Source organism: Oncorhynchus mykiss, chromosome 8 (genome assembly GCF_057628025.1).
Source record: "Oncorhynchus mykiss isolate SJ-2025 chromosome 8, ASM5762802v1, whole genome shotgun sequence".
NCBI lineage: Eukaryota > Metazoa > Chordata > Actinopteri > Salmoniformes > Salmonidae > Oncorhynchus > Oncorhynchus mykiss.
The window spans coordinates 66,101,598-66,115,973 of record NC_143029.1 but is presented as its reverse complement, the minus strand read 5'-3'; the positions used below and the strand labels follow the sequence as shown (position 1 = coordinate 66,115,973).

At 44.4% G+C, this 14,376-nt stretch overlaps 1 protein-coding gene across 5 annotated transcripts in view; it reads right to left on the bottom strand.

Moving 5' to 3' along the window:
• Positions 1–196: 196 nt before the first annotated feature.
• Positions 197–14,376, bottom strand: part of LOC110530325 (dual specificity testis-specific protein kinase 2) — a 33,685-nt gene continuing 19,505 nt past the window's right edge. For all 5 annotated transcript variants that reach the window (XM_021613277.3, XM_021613275.3, XM_021613276.3 and 2 more), the window contains 8 exons: positions 13,465–13,513; positions 8,224–8,370; positions 7,723–7,805; positions 6,859–6,943; positions 3,156–3,239; positions 2,939–3,025; positions 2,610–2,748; positions 197–1,490 (listed from right to left, as the gene is read on the bottom strand). In XM_021613277.3, coding sequence (XP_021468952.3) covers positions 547–1,490; positions 2,610–2,748; positions 2,939–3,025; positions 3,156–3,239; positions 6,859–6,943; positions 7,723–7,805; positions 8,224–8,370; positions 13,465–13,513 — 1,618 coding nt within the window. In that variant the 3' untranslated portion in view covers positions 197–546. The remainder of the gene's footprint in view (positions 1,491–2,609; positions 2,749–2,938; positions 3,026–3,155; positions 3,240–6,858; positions 6,944–7,722; positions 7,806–8,223; positions 8,371–13,464; positions 13,514–14,376) is intronic.

Here is a 14,376-nt window from a genome sequence, read left to right as displayed (position 1 = left end):
CCATAAGAGACCTCTGTAGTCTGGTGAACCACACTAATTTTACTAGCCTTGATATGGTCTGGCTCTCCTTTCTGGCAGGCACCATTGTATAGTACAGAAATACCACTAATCAAGATGATGCAGGGGTGGGGGTCTCAATGTTGGAAAGACAGTGAGTATGCTGTTTTTCATTCAGAATTCAACCCTTTCTCCCTAGTAAGTGTTAGAAGTGTTACTTTAATATCATATGCATCTACTCTCCTACATTTCCACATGGGGCAGAAGATAAACACAATACCATTGAATATCAAGGAGAAGGCAGTGATTTAAAACCAGCATACACACAGAACCTCAACGAATTATGAGACCCCTGGTTTAGGGGTGCCTTTTTAAGAAATAAAATACACGTTTTTCAGTATATTAAATGGAAATCTTTAAAAAATAAAGAATATCTGCAGAGCATTGATCATCATCACACGTCACACGTCATCATTCCTATCTGAGGAGTGTCTCTCTAGGTTAAAAACGTTCACACAAGGCTCCCGTTCTCCTTGACCTGTTTAAGGCCTAGATGATGTCACACTTAGAGGGCAGTTCTGTGGAGGAGTGTGGGGCCGTACAAGGCACCAGTATGATGGGATTCAGATGGTCTTGGTTTGTGGCTGGGCTGATAGTGACTGTTGGACAGGGAGTGCTCTGCAGCTGCATGCCCTCCTGGTCTTCAGCCTCCATCTCCTCAGACACAGCATCCCTACTGTCCTTCACTGGGCCTCCATTCTGGGCCTGCATGGGGCAGCAGACATGTTTGTCTTTGACGTTGTCCTCCTCTGGACTCCCTTGGCTGCTAGAGCAGTCCATAGCCTCTGTACGGTCACTGGGCATGGGAGAGAGAGACCCGCTCTCATCTACTCTGTTCTCCTCCTCTATTGTTTCTTTCCCCCCACAGTATGGAGGGATCTCCATCACAGCATATTTCCCGGCCCAGGCGCTGAGCACCTTCTGTCGGACCTCTTGGCCCAGCTGTGCCGGGTCACACTTGGAGACAGTGGCAGAAAGGGGGCAGCAGCCATCCAAGAGGGCCAGCTGGGGGGAGGCGGGCAGAGAGCGGCACTGTCTGCCAGTAAACCAGGTCTCCTGCCACATACCTGGGTGGATGTGGGCTCCAGAGTGGATATGGGTCCCAGAGGAGAACACATTGTCCTGGGGAGAGTGCAGGTCGAACATCAGGGAGAACACAGACTTGCTGGGCACGTCGAAGAACTTGATCTTGCCTCCGCACAGGTCCTCGCGGGCATTGAAGGGGTTGATCTTGCGGGCCCCTGGTACAGCCCTGGGGCCCGGGTTGTAGTAGGGGTCGTGGACATTGACCTTCCGGCTGGGCTTGCGGGAGAAGATGTCTGACTGGCTGCGGGACAGCCAGATGTTGCGGCGAGGACGAGGTGACTTGGGAGAGATCTTATCATCCTCCAGACCCAACGGGTTCAACCTCTTAATCCCCTGGACCTTGTCACCTGGACAGAGACAGAGAGAGACAGAGACAGAGAGACACAGAGAAAGAGACACGGAGAAAGAGCGAGACAAGTCAAATCTCTACTACACAACACATTATTGTTTTGAAGTGTTCGTTCCCAATGTAGCCACCAGGGGGCAATATATGCAAAGATATAAAAATAAACGAGGCACAGTCAAATTCTTACATAGAAGTAAATGGCATAGGGCAAAACATTATGGGAAATACATGCAAATAATTAAGATAAAGTAGAAATACTAAAGTGGACTGGGCCTCAGAGAAAGTAGATCCAGAATGACTGGCCAAGGAATGAAAGCCAGCTAAACAAAAACAAAGCCATGCCCTAACATTCCAAATGGCCCCTGAACCAAATTAGAATTGAAATAGGATCTGAGAAAATACAAATTATTTACAACCTACTCAAAAGGAAGGTGGTTTCCACCTAACAACAAATAACCGTACTGTATCTTATTCTTTGCTTCAAAGAATCAGGTGATTGCGAAACACTCAAGAGGTTAGAGATTTACCTCGTGCTAAATTGTAAGGCAACTTGAACCTGCAAGCAGACACTGTGCATCATAAAAGTAGAGGAAAGGACTGAGGGGACTATTTGGGACAGGGCTTGGGAAGGAAAGGACATCCCTGGCTTGCAACTGGACCTATTTAGAGTAGACCTGGGGTACATCCAAAATGGCACCCTATTCCCTACATAGTGTGGGATGTGGTCAAAGGTATTACACTACAAAAGGGAATAGGGTGCCATTTGGGAGGCACAACAGCTTCTTCCTGGTTCCAAGAAACCATTGGTCTGCACCGTGCAGCTATTACATGGAAACTGGGTGTCAATGACTGCGGGGTGCAGGACTGCGGGCTAACATGGCAGGCATGCGAGGCAAGCTTTCATTGCCTGTAGAAATGTACATTGAAGGGAAATGGATTGCTGAGGGGCATCTTTACACAGTTTGTGTTGTTTTCTGGAGTTTGTTAGGTGGTGATGTTTATGGTTTTGATCGTGCATATGATATGCTTTCCTCATAAAATTATGTTTGATCATGCTATTCCATAAAACAGAGTCACTGCCATGGCAGTCAGGGGTTAGATAGGAGGTTGGAGGCATCACCTTTAGGGATGCTTTTCTTATCGATGTCCCCACAGAGGGGGATCCTCTCTCGTTCAGACTCCTCGGCCTTTAGCCGACACAGGATCTCCTCCAGCCTCTTTACCAGCTCAGGGAACGAGGGTCGCAGCTTGGGGTCCATCTGGAGAAAGTGGACACGGACATGGTGAGGAGTGGGGGGGGGGGGGGGGGGGGATACAGCAGCCAGGTCAAACAAGATCAGGGGTACTGCTCGATCAGATTGTGTTTCTAGTTTCTATTCCACACAAGGGAATAAAGATTTTGGAAGCAGTTGTGTTTTGGGAAAACGGAGAGATTGAGGGCCTACTTACATTGCAGCAGTTGAAGGCCAGCTGCAGGAAGTCAGGAGGACAGTCTCCTACCATGTGCTGGAAGGCATGATAATCCAGGCCAAAGTTCTATCATGGAGGGAGTGGGGAGAGAGAGGTCAGGCAGGAAATTCATTTCAACTAAATCCCAGATATGGGTCTTATGTAATGTGATGTATCAAGGGGATGAGGAGGACTGAGGAAATGGAGCAATACTAACTTCAGTGCGAGGAAGGTAATCGGGGTCGGCCTGTATTCGGGCAATAATCTCACAGAGGACAATACCGTAGGAGAACACATCTGCCTGGAAAAGGAAGAAAACAGAGAGACAGGCGTTTGAGATGAGTTCTTAGCTTGAGGGGTTGATGTGTATCAGACCAGTAGTCCTGTCCAGTCCTGTCAAGAGTAGAGGTCAAGGGTTAGAGATCAGGGACCTTCCTTAAGGCTCCATGGATTGATGAGGAATTGAAAAACTGTATAGTTGAAAGAGATGGGGCAAAAGGAGTAAGTCTGGCTGTACATCTGAATGGCTTATTTACTGCAAATTTAGAAATTATGTGACTAAACAAAAATAATAAGAATCTTTATTAGAAGCCAAGATCAATGATATAAAGATTGAATGGGAAAAAAACTTGAGTACTTTAAATTAAATTATGGGCGGAATTCAAAACCATTTTTCAACAAATCTGATGGCTTATTCATCACCATTTGATGTTGCCAATTATTTAATTGGCAAAGTGGGCAAACTTAGGCAGGAAATGCCCACGACAAACAGTGAGTAATTATATTAATGTATAAAAAACAAATAATGGAAGAAAAGCAGTGCAAGTTTGATTTTGTAAAGTTATTGTGGAAGAGGTGGAAAAATAATTGTTAACCATGAAAAATGACAAACCTCCTGGCATTGACAACTTAGATGGAAAGCTACTGAGGATGGTAGCTGAATCTATACCCACTCCTATCTGTCATATCTTTAATCTGAGCCTAGAGGACAGTCTTTGTCCTCAGTCCTGGAGGGAAGCCCAAGTAATTCCGCTACCCAAGAGTTGTAAAGCGGCCTTTACTGGTTCTAACAGCAGACCTATAAGCTTGCTGCCAGCACTTAGCAAACTGCTGAAAAGAATGTGTGTTTGACCAAATACAATGCTATTTCTCTGTAAACAAATTAACAACAGACTTTCAGCATGCTTATAGAGAAGGGCAACATGTACTGCACTGACACAAATGACTGATTGGTTGAAAGAAATTGATAAGATTATGGGAGCTGTGCTGTTAGATGTCAGTGCAGCCTTTGATATTATTGACCATAAAAAAAAACTTTTCAACCTCGGCTCTGAATCCACAATATGTCAATCTAATAGAATTCAAAGGGTTTTCTTTAATGGAAGGATCTCAAATCAAAGTTTGTCACGTGCGCCAAATACAACAGGTGTAGTAGACCTTACAGTGAAATGCTTACTTACAGGCTCTAACCAATAGTGCAAAAAAAGGTATTAGGTGAACAATAGGTAAGTAAAGAAATAAAACAGTAAAAAGAGGCTATATACAGTAGTGAGGCTACATACAGACACCGGTTAGTCAGGCTGATTGAGGTAGTATGTACATGTAGATATGGTTAAAGTGACTATGCATATATGATGAACAGAGAGCAGCAGTAGCATAAAAGAGGGTTTGGCGGATGGTAGGACACAATGCAGAAGCCAGGTTAGCCAATGTGCGGGAGCACAGGTTGGTCGGCCCAATTGAGGTAGTATGTACATGAATGTATAGTTAAAGTGACTATGCATATATGAAAAACAGAGAGTAGCAGCAGCGTAAAATAGGGGTTGGGGGGGGCACACGGCTTGGGGGTAAAAACTGTTGAGAATCCTTTTTGTCCTAGACTTGGCACTCTGGTACTGCTTGCCATGCAGTAGTAGAGAGAACAGTCTATGACTGGGGTGGCTAGGGTCTTTGACAATTTTTAGGGCCTTCCTCTGACACCGCCTGGTGTAGAGGTCCTGGATGGCAGGCAGCGTAGCCCCAGTGGTGTACTGGGCAGTACGCACTACCCTCTGTAGTGCCTTGGGGTCAGAGGCCGAGCAATTGCCATACCAGGCAGTGATGCAACCAGTCAGGATGCTCTTGATGTTGCAGCTGTGGAAACTTTTGAGGATCTGAGGACCCATGCCAAATCCTTTTAGTTTCCTGAGGGGGAATAGGCTTTGTCGTGCCCTCTTCACAACTGTCTTGGTGTGTTTGGACCATTCTAGTTTGTTGTTGATGTGGACACCAAGGAACTTGAAGCTCTCAACCTGCTCCACTACAGCCCCGTCGATGAGAATGGGGGCGTGCTCGGTCCTCCTTTTCCTGTAGTCCACAATCATCTCCTTAGTCTTGGTTACGTTGAGGGATAGGTTGTTATTTTGGCACCACCCGGCCAGGTCTCTGACCTCCTCCCTATAGGCTGTCTCGTCGTCGTTGGTGATCAGGCCTACCACTGTTGTCGTCTGCAAACTTAATGATTGTGCTGGAGTTGTGCCTGGCCATGCAGTCGTGGGTGAACAGGGAGTACAGGAGGGGACTGAGCACACACCCCTGGGGAGCTCCAGTGTTGAGGATCAGTGTGGTAGATGTGTTGCTACCTACCCTCACCACCTGGGGGCAGCCCATTAGGAAGTCCAGGATCCAGTTGCAGAGGGAGGTGTTTAGTCCCAGGATCCTTAGCTTAGTGATGAGCTTTGAGGGTACTATGGTGTTGAACGCTGAATTGTAGTCAATTAATAGCATTCTCACATAAGTGTTCCTTTTGTCCAGGTGGGAAAGGGCAGTGTGAAGTGCAATAGAGATTGCATCATCTGTGGATCTGTTTGGTTTACTGCAGGGCAGCTCTCTAGGCCCTCTACTCTTTTCTATTTTTACCAATGACCTGCCACTGGCATTAAACAAAGCATGTGTGTCCATGTATACTGATGATTCAACAATATACGCATCAGTAACCACAGCTAATGAAGTCACTGAAACCCTTTAAGAGTTGCAGTCTGTTTTGGAATGGGTGGCCAGTAATAAACTGGTAGTGCACATCTCTAAAACTAAGAGCATTATATTTGGTACAAATCATTCCCTAAATTCTTGACCTCAGCTGAATCTGCTAATGAATGGTGTGGCTGTTGGACAAGTTGAGGAGAAAAAAATATGACTTGGCGTTACCGTCAATGGTAAAGATGTGGAGAGGTCTAACCGTAATAAAGAGATGCTCTGCTTTTTTGACACCACACTCCACAAAGCGCTGCAGACTAGTTGTCTAATCCTGATTATTGTCCAGTCATGTGGTCCGGTGCTGCTAGGAAAGTCTGAGTTAAGCTGCAGCCCAGAACAGAACGACACGTTTTGATCTTAATTGTAATCATAGGGCTGATATAAATACTATGCATGCCAGTCTCTCTTGGCTAAGAGTTGAGGAGAGACGGACTGTATCACTTCTTTTTATAAGAAACAATGTGTTGAAAATACCAAATTGTTTGTATAGTCAACTTACAGACAGCTCTGACACACACACACACACACACTTATCGCTCCAGGGATCTTTTCATAGTCCCCAAATCCAGAACAAATTCAAGAAAACATACAGTATTATAAAGAGCCCTTATTGCATGGAACTTCCTTCCATCTCATATTGCTCAAATAAACAGCAAACCTGGTTTAAAAAAACAGATAAAGCAACACCTCGCGGCACAACGCCTCTACTCTATTTGACCTAGATAGTTTGTGTATGCATTGATATGTAGGCTGTGTGTGCCTTTTTAAAAATGTATGTAGTTCTGTCCTTGAGCTGTTCTTGTCTAATGATGTTCTGTATTATGTATCATGTTTTGTGTGGACCCCAGGAAGAGCTGCTGCTGCTTTTGCAACAGCTAATGGGGATCTTAATAAAATACCAATACCTTCTCATTGTAGGGTTCATCTCGCAGCACCTCAGGGGCCATCCAGAAGGGAGAGCCCACCACAGCCAGCTTCTCCCCCTCACCACTGCAGGCACAAGTACAGGAAGATAAACATTAGACTGGAGGTTACAAGCCTTTTGGGTGAGCGAATAATGCAATTCATTACAGTAGATCGGGGTGGCAGGTAGCCTAGTGGTTAGAGCGTTGGACCAGTAACCGAAAGGTTGCAAGATCGAATCCCCGAGCTGACAAGGTAAAAAAATCTGTCGTTCTGCCCCTGAACAAGGCAGTTAACCCACTGTTCCTAGGCCGTCATTGAAAACAAGAATTTGTTCTTAACTGACTTGCCTAGTTAAATAAAAGGTTAGAAAACAAAACACAATTTGACTATTTTTGCAATATTTATCACAACAATTATCAAACAAGCCAAAATATTTGTTAGGTCGATTCTTCATCAGATTAATATGTAATAATGAAGTCATAGCCTGGAGAGAGAAAGAGAGCGGCCTTCTTAACCTGCTCTGGTATTATTAGCCTAGAGCACCAGTTTATTCCAAAACAGTACTTCATGTTCCTGCCTAATCAAATGACCCTCCCCCCTACTGGCACTTGTCCATCCCTTTACCTCCCAGCCCCACATTCATTTACTACAGAGACATTTCACTGGACTCAAAGAAGCAAATCTTGATTTTCTTTTTAGAGTTAAAAAAATAATAATTAAACCGTGGGATTCAATTTCAGTCCTGATCTTAAATCTTATGTATCGTGCTAAAAACTGTTTAAGCAATGAATGTAAACCAACATTGTGTTTGTATAGCACTGGCCCCTGTTTAATATATAACCGTTACCATGGAAATGACTTACTCATAGTTGGGAATCTTCTCAGCGAGACCAAAGTCTCCAACCACTGCAGTGTAGCAGTTCTCATCGGACTTGATCAGGCAGTTCTGAGGACAAACAGTGAGCACAAATTCCATGATGAGCTTCTAAAATGACTGACATTTATGAAGGGAAAGCGTCAGTGAATGCTCAGTCAGTCATACTTGAACTGAATCACAAATGAACTTTATGTACTGCATGCTGGTTGATTAGATTCAAGTCAAAGAGGTTTACACCCTGCATGAGTCAAAGCACCACGTGGCTCAGTTTCAACCCGCAATACAAGAAACCGATACAGCCAGAGAATCACAATAACGTCAAGTACTATTGCATGGTAACCAGGTCCCAACTCCTATGGTTTGAAGAAAATGCACTGGAACACACGTTACTGTATATAAATGCTGACTAGATCTATTATCTCTGTTTCAGAAAGGAAACAGTGCACCACATTTCGGACGCATCCACCCACAGTCAACTGCCACCCACTTTGGAGGTGAGGTCCCGATGGAAGATGCCTTTGGAGTGCAGGTAGCCCAGGCCATTGGCGATCTCACAGGCCAGCTTGATCCTGGCTGCCCAACTCAGAGGCTTGTTGCTGTCCAACAGCTGCTCCAGGTTCCCACCGTTGATGTACTGCAGAAAGGTCGAGAGGGGGAAAACAGAACAATTTAGGAAGGTTTCAAATGAAAGTTGTCCTCTGTCACAGGCTTTCACCTTGATGTGAGCAAAAAGTACACATTATCAGTAAATGTACACTATTGAATTCAATGACTATCGTGTACATACTCTACATGAGTTATTGAGATATGAAGTAATGTTCTGTACAGACATTGTTACAGCATCCTGTTGGTCAATTGGGGCTATGCCCCGCCCCATTCAGGAAGACCAGTCAAAGTCAATCGACTTACTCTGAGCACTCTAAACATAGATTGATGCTAATGCCAAGCACAGCTGAGGACAATGACAGACAAGACTGCCTGCTTGCAGAAAAAGCTAAGTGAATTGGAAATCCACTCAGTAGTTTTAAAAGTAGCTCTGTCGGCTCGGAAGAGGCTTGGCTGTCCCACACAGAACTAACCTATATCATGTAGAATGATTAATCCATCCACAAAACAAACATTTGGAAAATAACTCCGGAGTGTGTTTTAGGTTTCTTGTCAAACTGTCAATGAATACATTGAAAACTTCTAGAAAAGATAATATTAGTCAAAACGCATCTGTCTTCCCCCAGTTGGAACTGTAAATAAATGATGTATGTGAACGAAGACTAAACTCCCTTAGCCTGTACCTTTAACAGCTTAACCTTTCAATGGAATTTAGCCCGCCCAAAGCGGAGGTTAAAGCATCACACACATTTGACTTGTGCTGCAGTCTTCTACCTTTGTTCAGGTAGAATGTTGGAAGTAGGCCTAATAATAAGTCAACCTAGAAACACACCAACTCGTGTGTGTGCGCGCGTCATTTGGTCTTACGCGCTGAAAGGCCACCGCGCTGTAATACTCTCTCCCCCTGCCCTGCAGCCCATCCCCAAACCAATCCCAGACGCAGGAGAGGATTACAGCTTGTTTGCCTTACAAATTCCTCTGTAGCCCCCCGCATCTGTCGTCTGCCAGCCTAGCGCTCCACTAGGAGCCTCCACTTCACAGGGGTAAAGCCCAGACAAATCCTGCTGCCAGTCGGTCAGTGCAGACATGACCCACTCCATGCACCCTGTGGGTTGAGGCGACAGTCTCCAGATCAGATGAATGAGCCAAGGCCAAAAGTTAGGCACACAAGTAAGGTTACAAGGCCACATCAACTCACCTCCACCCCAAACCCTGACAAGGTAACCTGGAGAAGGGAAGGCCATTAACACAGAGAGCAAGAGTAGTGGACTGGAGGATAAAAGGGCAGAACCCAGGCAGTGAAAATGTGACTAAACAGGATATGTTGATGGAGAAACAAATCTATCAATGTTTTCCACAAGCGCCAGCTGTTGGATAAATGGACGATAACAAACACATTGTCAGCTGGCTACTTTTCCCCCCACTTCATTAACTAGGCTTCTTTTCATTTAAAATGTTTAAATTGGCTAGTCAGAAAAGTCTGTATAGCCTTTTTCCACTAGAATGAACGATATGCATCTTTTAGTGATCTATTGATAGCACAGGCCCCTGTCAGTCACAGACAGCGATGACAGGCGCCTTTGTCAAAGCCAAACTTCTGGTTTGCCAGTCTGCTGTCTCACCTGCCGCTCAGTACCGGTGTTATTTTTGTGCGCTGTGGTTGGCTGCGGTAACATTTCTTTTCACGGAGGAGGGAGAGCATGATGCTTATTCGTCGTCTCCTGTGAGTGAATTTATGTCCCATGTAATGTAAGTGGTAAAGAGGAGTTGGAATCCACGTAATTATTGTTTTATGGCACATTCACTTACATTTTCTTTTGCGTGTTTAGCCAGCCACAGAATCGGTGGTCATATAGGCTATTTACTGTTATTTGAATGGAAGACCAAACAGCTTGTGCTGAGTAGTTCATAAAAGGTGTCAAACAGACTAAATAAAGTCAAATCTCCTATATCCCGCTTTTCAATTCATGAATCATACAACGTAGTTATATGTCCATGGCATCAGGACATGTAAACCAAAGATCTTGTTTGTATTTTCCTAGGAGTCGAAGCCCACGTCGAGACCTGCCGGTGACCGCTAAAGTGACTCGTCAGCGTAGTCCCATACAGTCACTGGTGTAGCCTAGTGATGGGTTGTTTGTGAACGGACGGCATTCATTTTGCCCATTCTAACGTTCAATCGTACAGTAACTGAATGCCCGGATGCCTTTTTGCTAGCTTTATATGGCAAGCCATTGCTAAGTGACTGAACTGGCCACTGAGTGTATAATGGTGTGTAGACAGTATATTAATAGGAAAGGTGTACAGCAGTAGTTATATAGGATGAGCCATAACTAGAATATAGTTTATACATATAAAGTGGGTAAAACAGTATGTAAACATGATTAAAGTGACTAGTGTTCAATGACTATGTACATAGAACAAAGCAGTCTAATGTGCAGGGCAGAGTACTGAGTGGTAGCTGGCTAGAACAGTGATTAAGGTTCAGGGCAGAGTACTGGGTGGTAGCTGGCTAGAACAGTGATTAAGGTTCAGGGCAGAGTACTGGGCGGCTAGTGGTGACTGTTTAACTGTCTGATGGCCTGGAGACAGAATCTGTTTATCAGGTCTCAGCTTTGATGCACCTGTACGGTCTCTCCTCCTTCTAGATGGATGAACAGGTCGTGGCTCGGGTCTTCTTGGCCTTCCTGTGACACCAGGTGCTGTAGATGTCCTGGAAGGAAGGCAGTGTGCCCCTGGTGATGTGTTGGGCTGACCATACCACCCTCTGGAGAGCCCTGCAGTTGTGGGCAGTGTAGTTGTCGTACCATGCGGAGATACAGCCCGACAGAAGTTTGTGAGGGTCTTTATGGGTCAAGCCACATTTCTTTAGTCTCCTGAGGTCGAAGAGGCGCTGTGGAGGGACCATTTCACGTCCTGAGGAACTTGCTGAGGAACTTGAAGCTTTTGACCCTCCCCACTGTGGCCTCGATGTGGTGGGGGCGTGCGCTCTCTGCTGTTGACGTTGAGGGAGAGGTTATTTTCCTAGCACCACTCCCAGGGCTTTCGCCAGGGCTCTCACCTACACCATATAGGCGGTCTCATCATTGTTGGTAATCAGGCCTATGTTTAACACCTGTTTTATTGTTCAAATCATACCTGTCGGTCTATTCATGGGCACCTGACTTTGTATAAAAGCGGAGGTGCACAAAATCAGAAAATGTTTGCCAATTTTTTTTTTCTTAAATAGATTCCCTATTGAGAAACAATATGTTACTTGACAGAACACAACCTTTTTTCTTAGATTTTAACCACAATAAACTACATTGAAAGGGTAGACTAGACTATTTCTTCTGTCTAGATTAGTAATCTACTGCCTTCCATAAATGTCTCACCAACAGTGATTGATTGACAGGTCTGAAACCCTACCAACTCTGCCTCAAACATCCCACCCACAGTGATTGATTGACAGGCAAAACAGTTAATGGGATAGATCATCCATATTATCCTAAGTGGCCATAGCAGCAGAGACACTAAAATACATCATTTTAACAAACATTGTTGTAATTCATATCTTGCAGTAAAACTAAACATGACTTGAATCTCAAGAGAAGACAGTTTTAATGTTAAAAAAGGTAATCTTACTTATAGTAAGATATAGATAGTAGCCTAGGCCTGGACAATATCCAAAACAACTAACATGCATAAAACACTGTTCTAGGCAGGTGCAACTCTTAGAAATCATTAACTGATACACTTCGCTGAAGACAAGGCTTTCCCTGAGCCTTCGTGAATTAAAGCTAAGAAAGCCAGAAAGGAAATGGGACTTAATTGTCTCTTGTGACCACTGCGAGCAGCTTCAAATAATAGCCTAATCCCCCCAGTGGCTCATGGATTACCCAGGTTATAATGCTCCTAATCGGTCTTTGCCTAATGTGTAAACGAGGTCTGTCAGGCAGTGGGAAGCAGAGCAGAGGTTACTGTGCCAACCCGATGGGCCCTGGCAGGGCCAGCGGAGTCAAATGGTGTTTTGATCGGAGGAGCAGGGCTTTACAAGGAGCAGGGCTTTACAAGGAGCAAGTGATTCTAAATGGAAAAGTGTAGGCACACAAAGAAATGTAGGAACACAATGAAAAATATATGAGGCAATAAAGCTAGAATCGTTCATTTTTCTAGGTGCACTGGTCCTCCTAAATTAAGATTCTAGGTCACACAGCAAAATATTTAGGCATATGTGGGAATAAAATGGTCACACTGTAGAGCCCTGATGAGTGATTGCATCTCTAAGCCTGTGGCTGCACGGTAACTTGACTCTTCATTTCCTACCATGGAGACTCATCAGGCCCGTTGCTACGGCCAGGATCCAGCCAGAGCAGACAGTGCTGGTAGCTAGCAGCTAGTTCTGTTTATACAGCAGTAGCAGGAAAACATAACCCCATGATGCCATGTTTTCAGTATTCACAGCCTGGCTTGAGGAGACTGGTGTGTGAGAAGTTTCCCCTCTCTCCCAGTCTTCATCTCCATGGATCCACATATTGGATAACTTCCTGCTATCATTCACTTCACACGAGTGCTTGGGCTCAGATGGGGCAGTCAGTCGTAAAGCTACTCCCCTTACTAATCAACGCTTATCATTAGCACAGGGCTATCTATTTGGATTACATGGACACACCGACTTAGGTTAAAAATAGGTCAAGTCATTTTGTGCACAATTTGACAGAAATATAACATAACCCTTAGCCCTAATGGAACCCATCCCCCATTCACCTGAAGAAAAACCCTTGATAAAAATTCACAATACCTTTTCATTATAATCATGGCTATGAGGTCACCTTTCAGTGAGTTATACTTATCTGAGACTTACATTACATAACAAGCTGACCATACTGCAACAGGACTCAATGAGCAATATGACAGTATTAGCTACATTACAAGTAAAAGGCATTTAGGCCTATACTGATGCTAGAAAACCCATCATTTCTAGAATCACATTCCATAATAGAGTGGATGGAAAAACAGAATAAGACAGTGTCCCAACATCCCGACCTGAAACACGACAGCAAGCGGTGCAGTCATGTTTCTGGAGGTGTAGGCCATCTATACAAGGCTCTAAGTCACAAAGACAAACAGTGGTTCCTCTTACCTCAGTCAGAGCATGGAGCTGGCCTTCCTGAACACACACACCCATGAACCTAGAGGAAGACAAAGACATCAGTCAGTTATTGTTTCTATGTATAATGAACATTTCATGAACTGAAATAAAAGAAAAAAGCCCAGACATTTTCCATACAAAACAAAAAGCTTATTTCTGTCAAATTGTGCACACAAATGTGTTGACATCCCTGTTAGTGAGAATTGTTCCTTTGCCATGATAATCCAGCCACTTGACAGGTGTGGCATATCAAGAAGCTGAAGAAACAGCATGATCATTACACAGGTGCACCTTGTACTGAGGACAATACAAAGCCACTAAAATGTGCAGTTGCCACACAACAATGTCCACCAGAGCTTTCGACAGAGAATCAAATATTTATTTCTCTACCATAAGCTTCCTCCAACATCGTTTGAGAGAATTTGGCATTACATCCAACCGGCTTCACAACCGCAGACCACGTGTAACCACGCCAGCCCAGGACCTCCACTTCCGGCTTGTTCACTTGTGGGATCGGCTGAGACCAGCCACCCGGACAGCTAATGAAACTGACAATTATTTCGGTCTTTAATTAAAAACTTCTACGGGATCGGTGTCCCCCCCACGGGACGGTTGAGCTAACGTGCACTAATATGATTAGCATGACATTGTAAGTAACAAGAACATTTCCCAGGACATAGACATGTCTTATATGGGCAGAAAGCTTAAATTCTTGTTAAATCTAACTGCACTGTCCAATTTACAAAGATAAAATGTAGCATAGTTTTGTTTGAGAAAATACACTTTTTAATTCAAATGTAGGAACTGGGTTCTACAGTTTGAAGCCCCTTGGCTGCACCCCTGCCCAGTCATGGGAAATCCATATATTAGGGCCTAATGAATTTATTTTAAAATTGACTCATT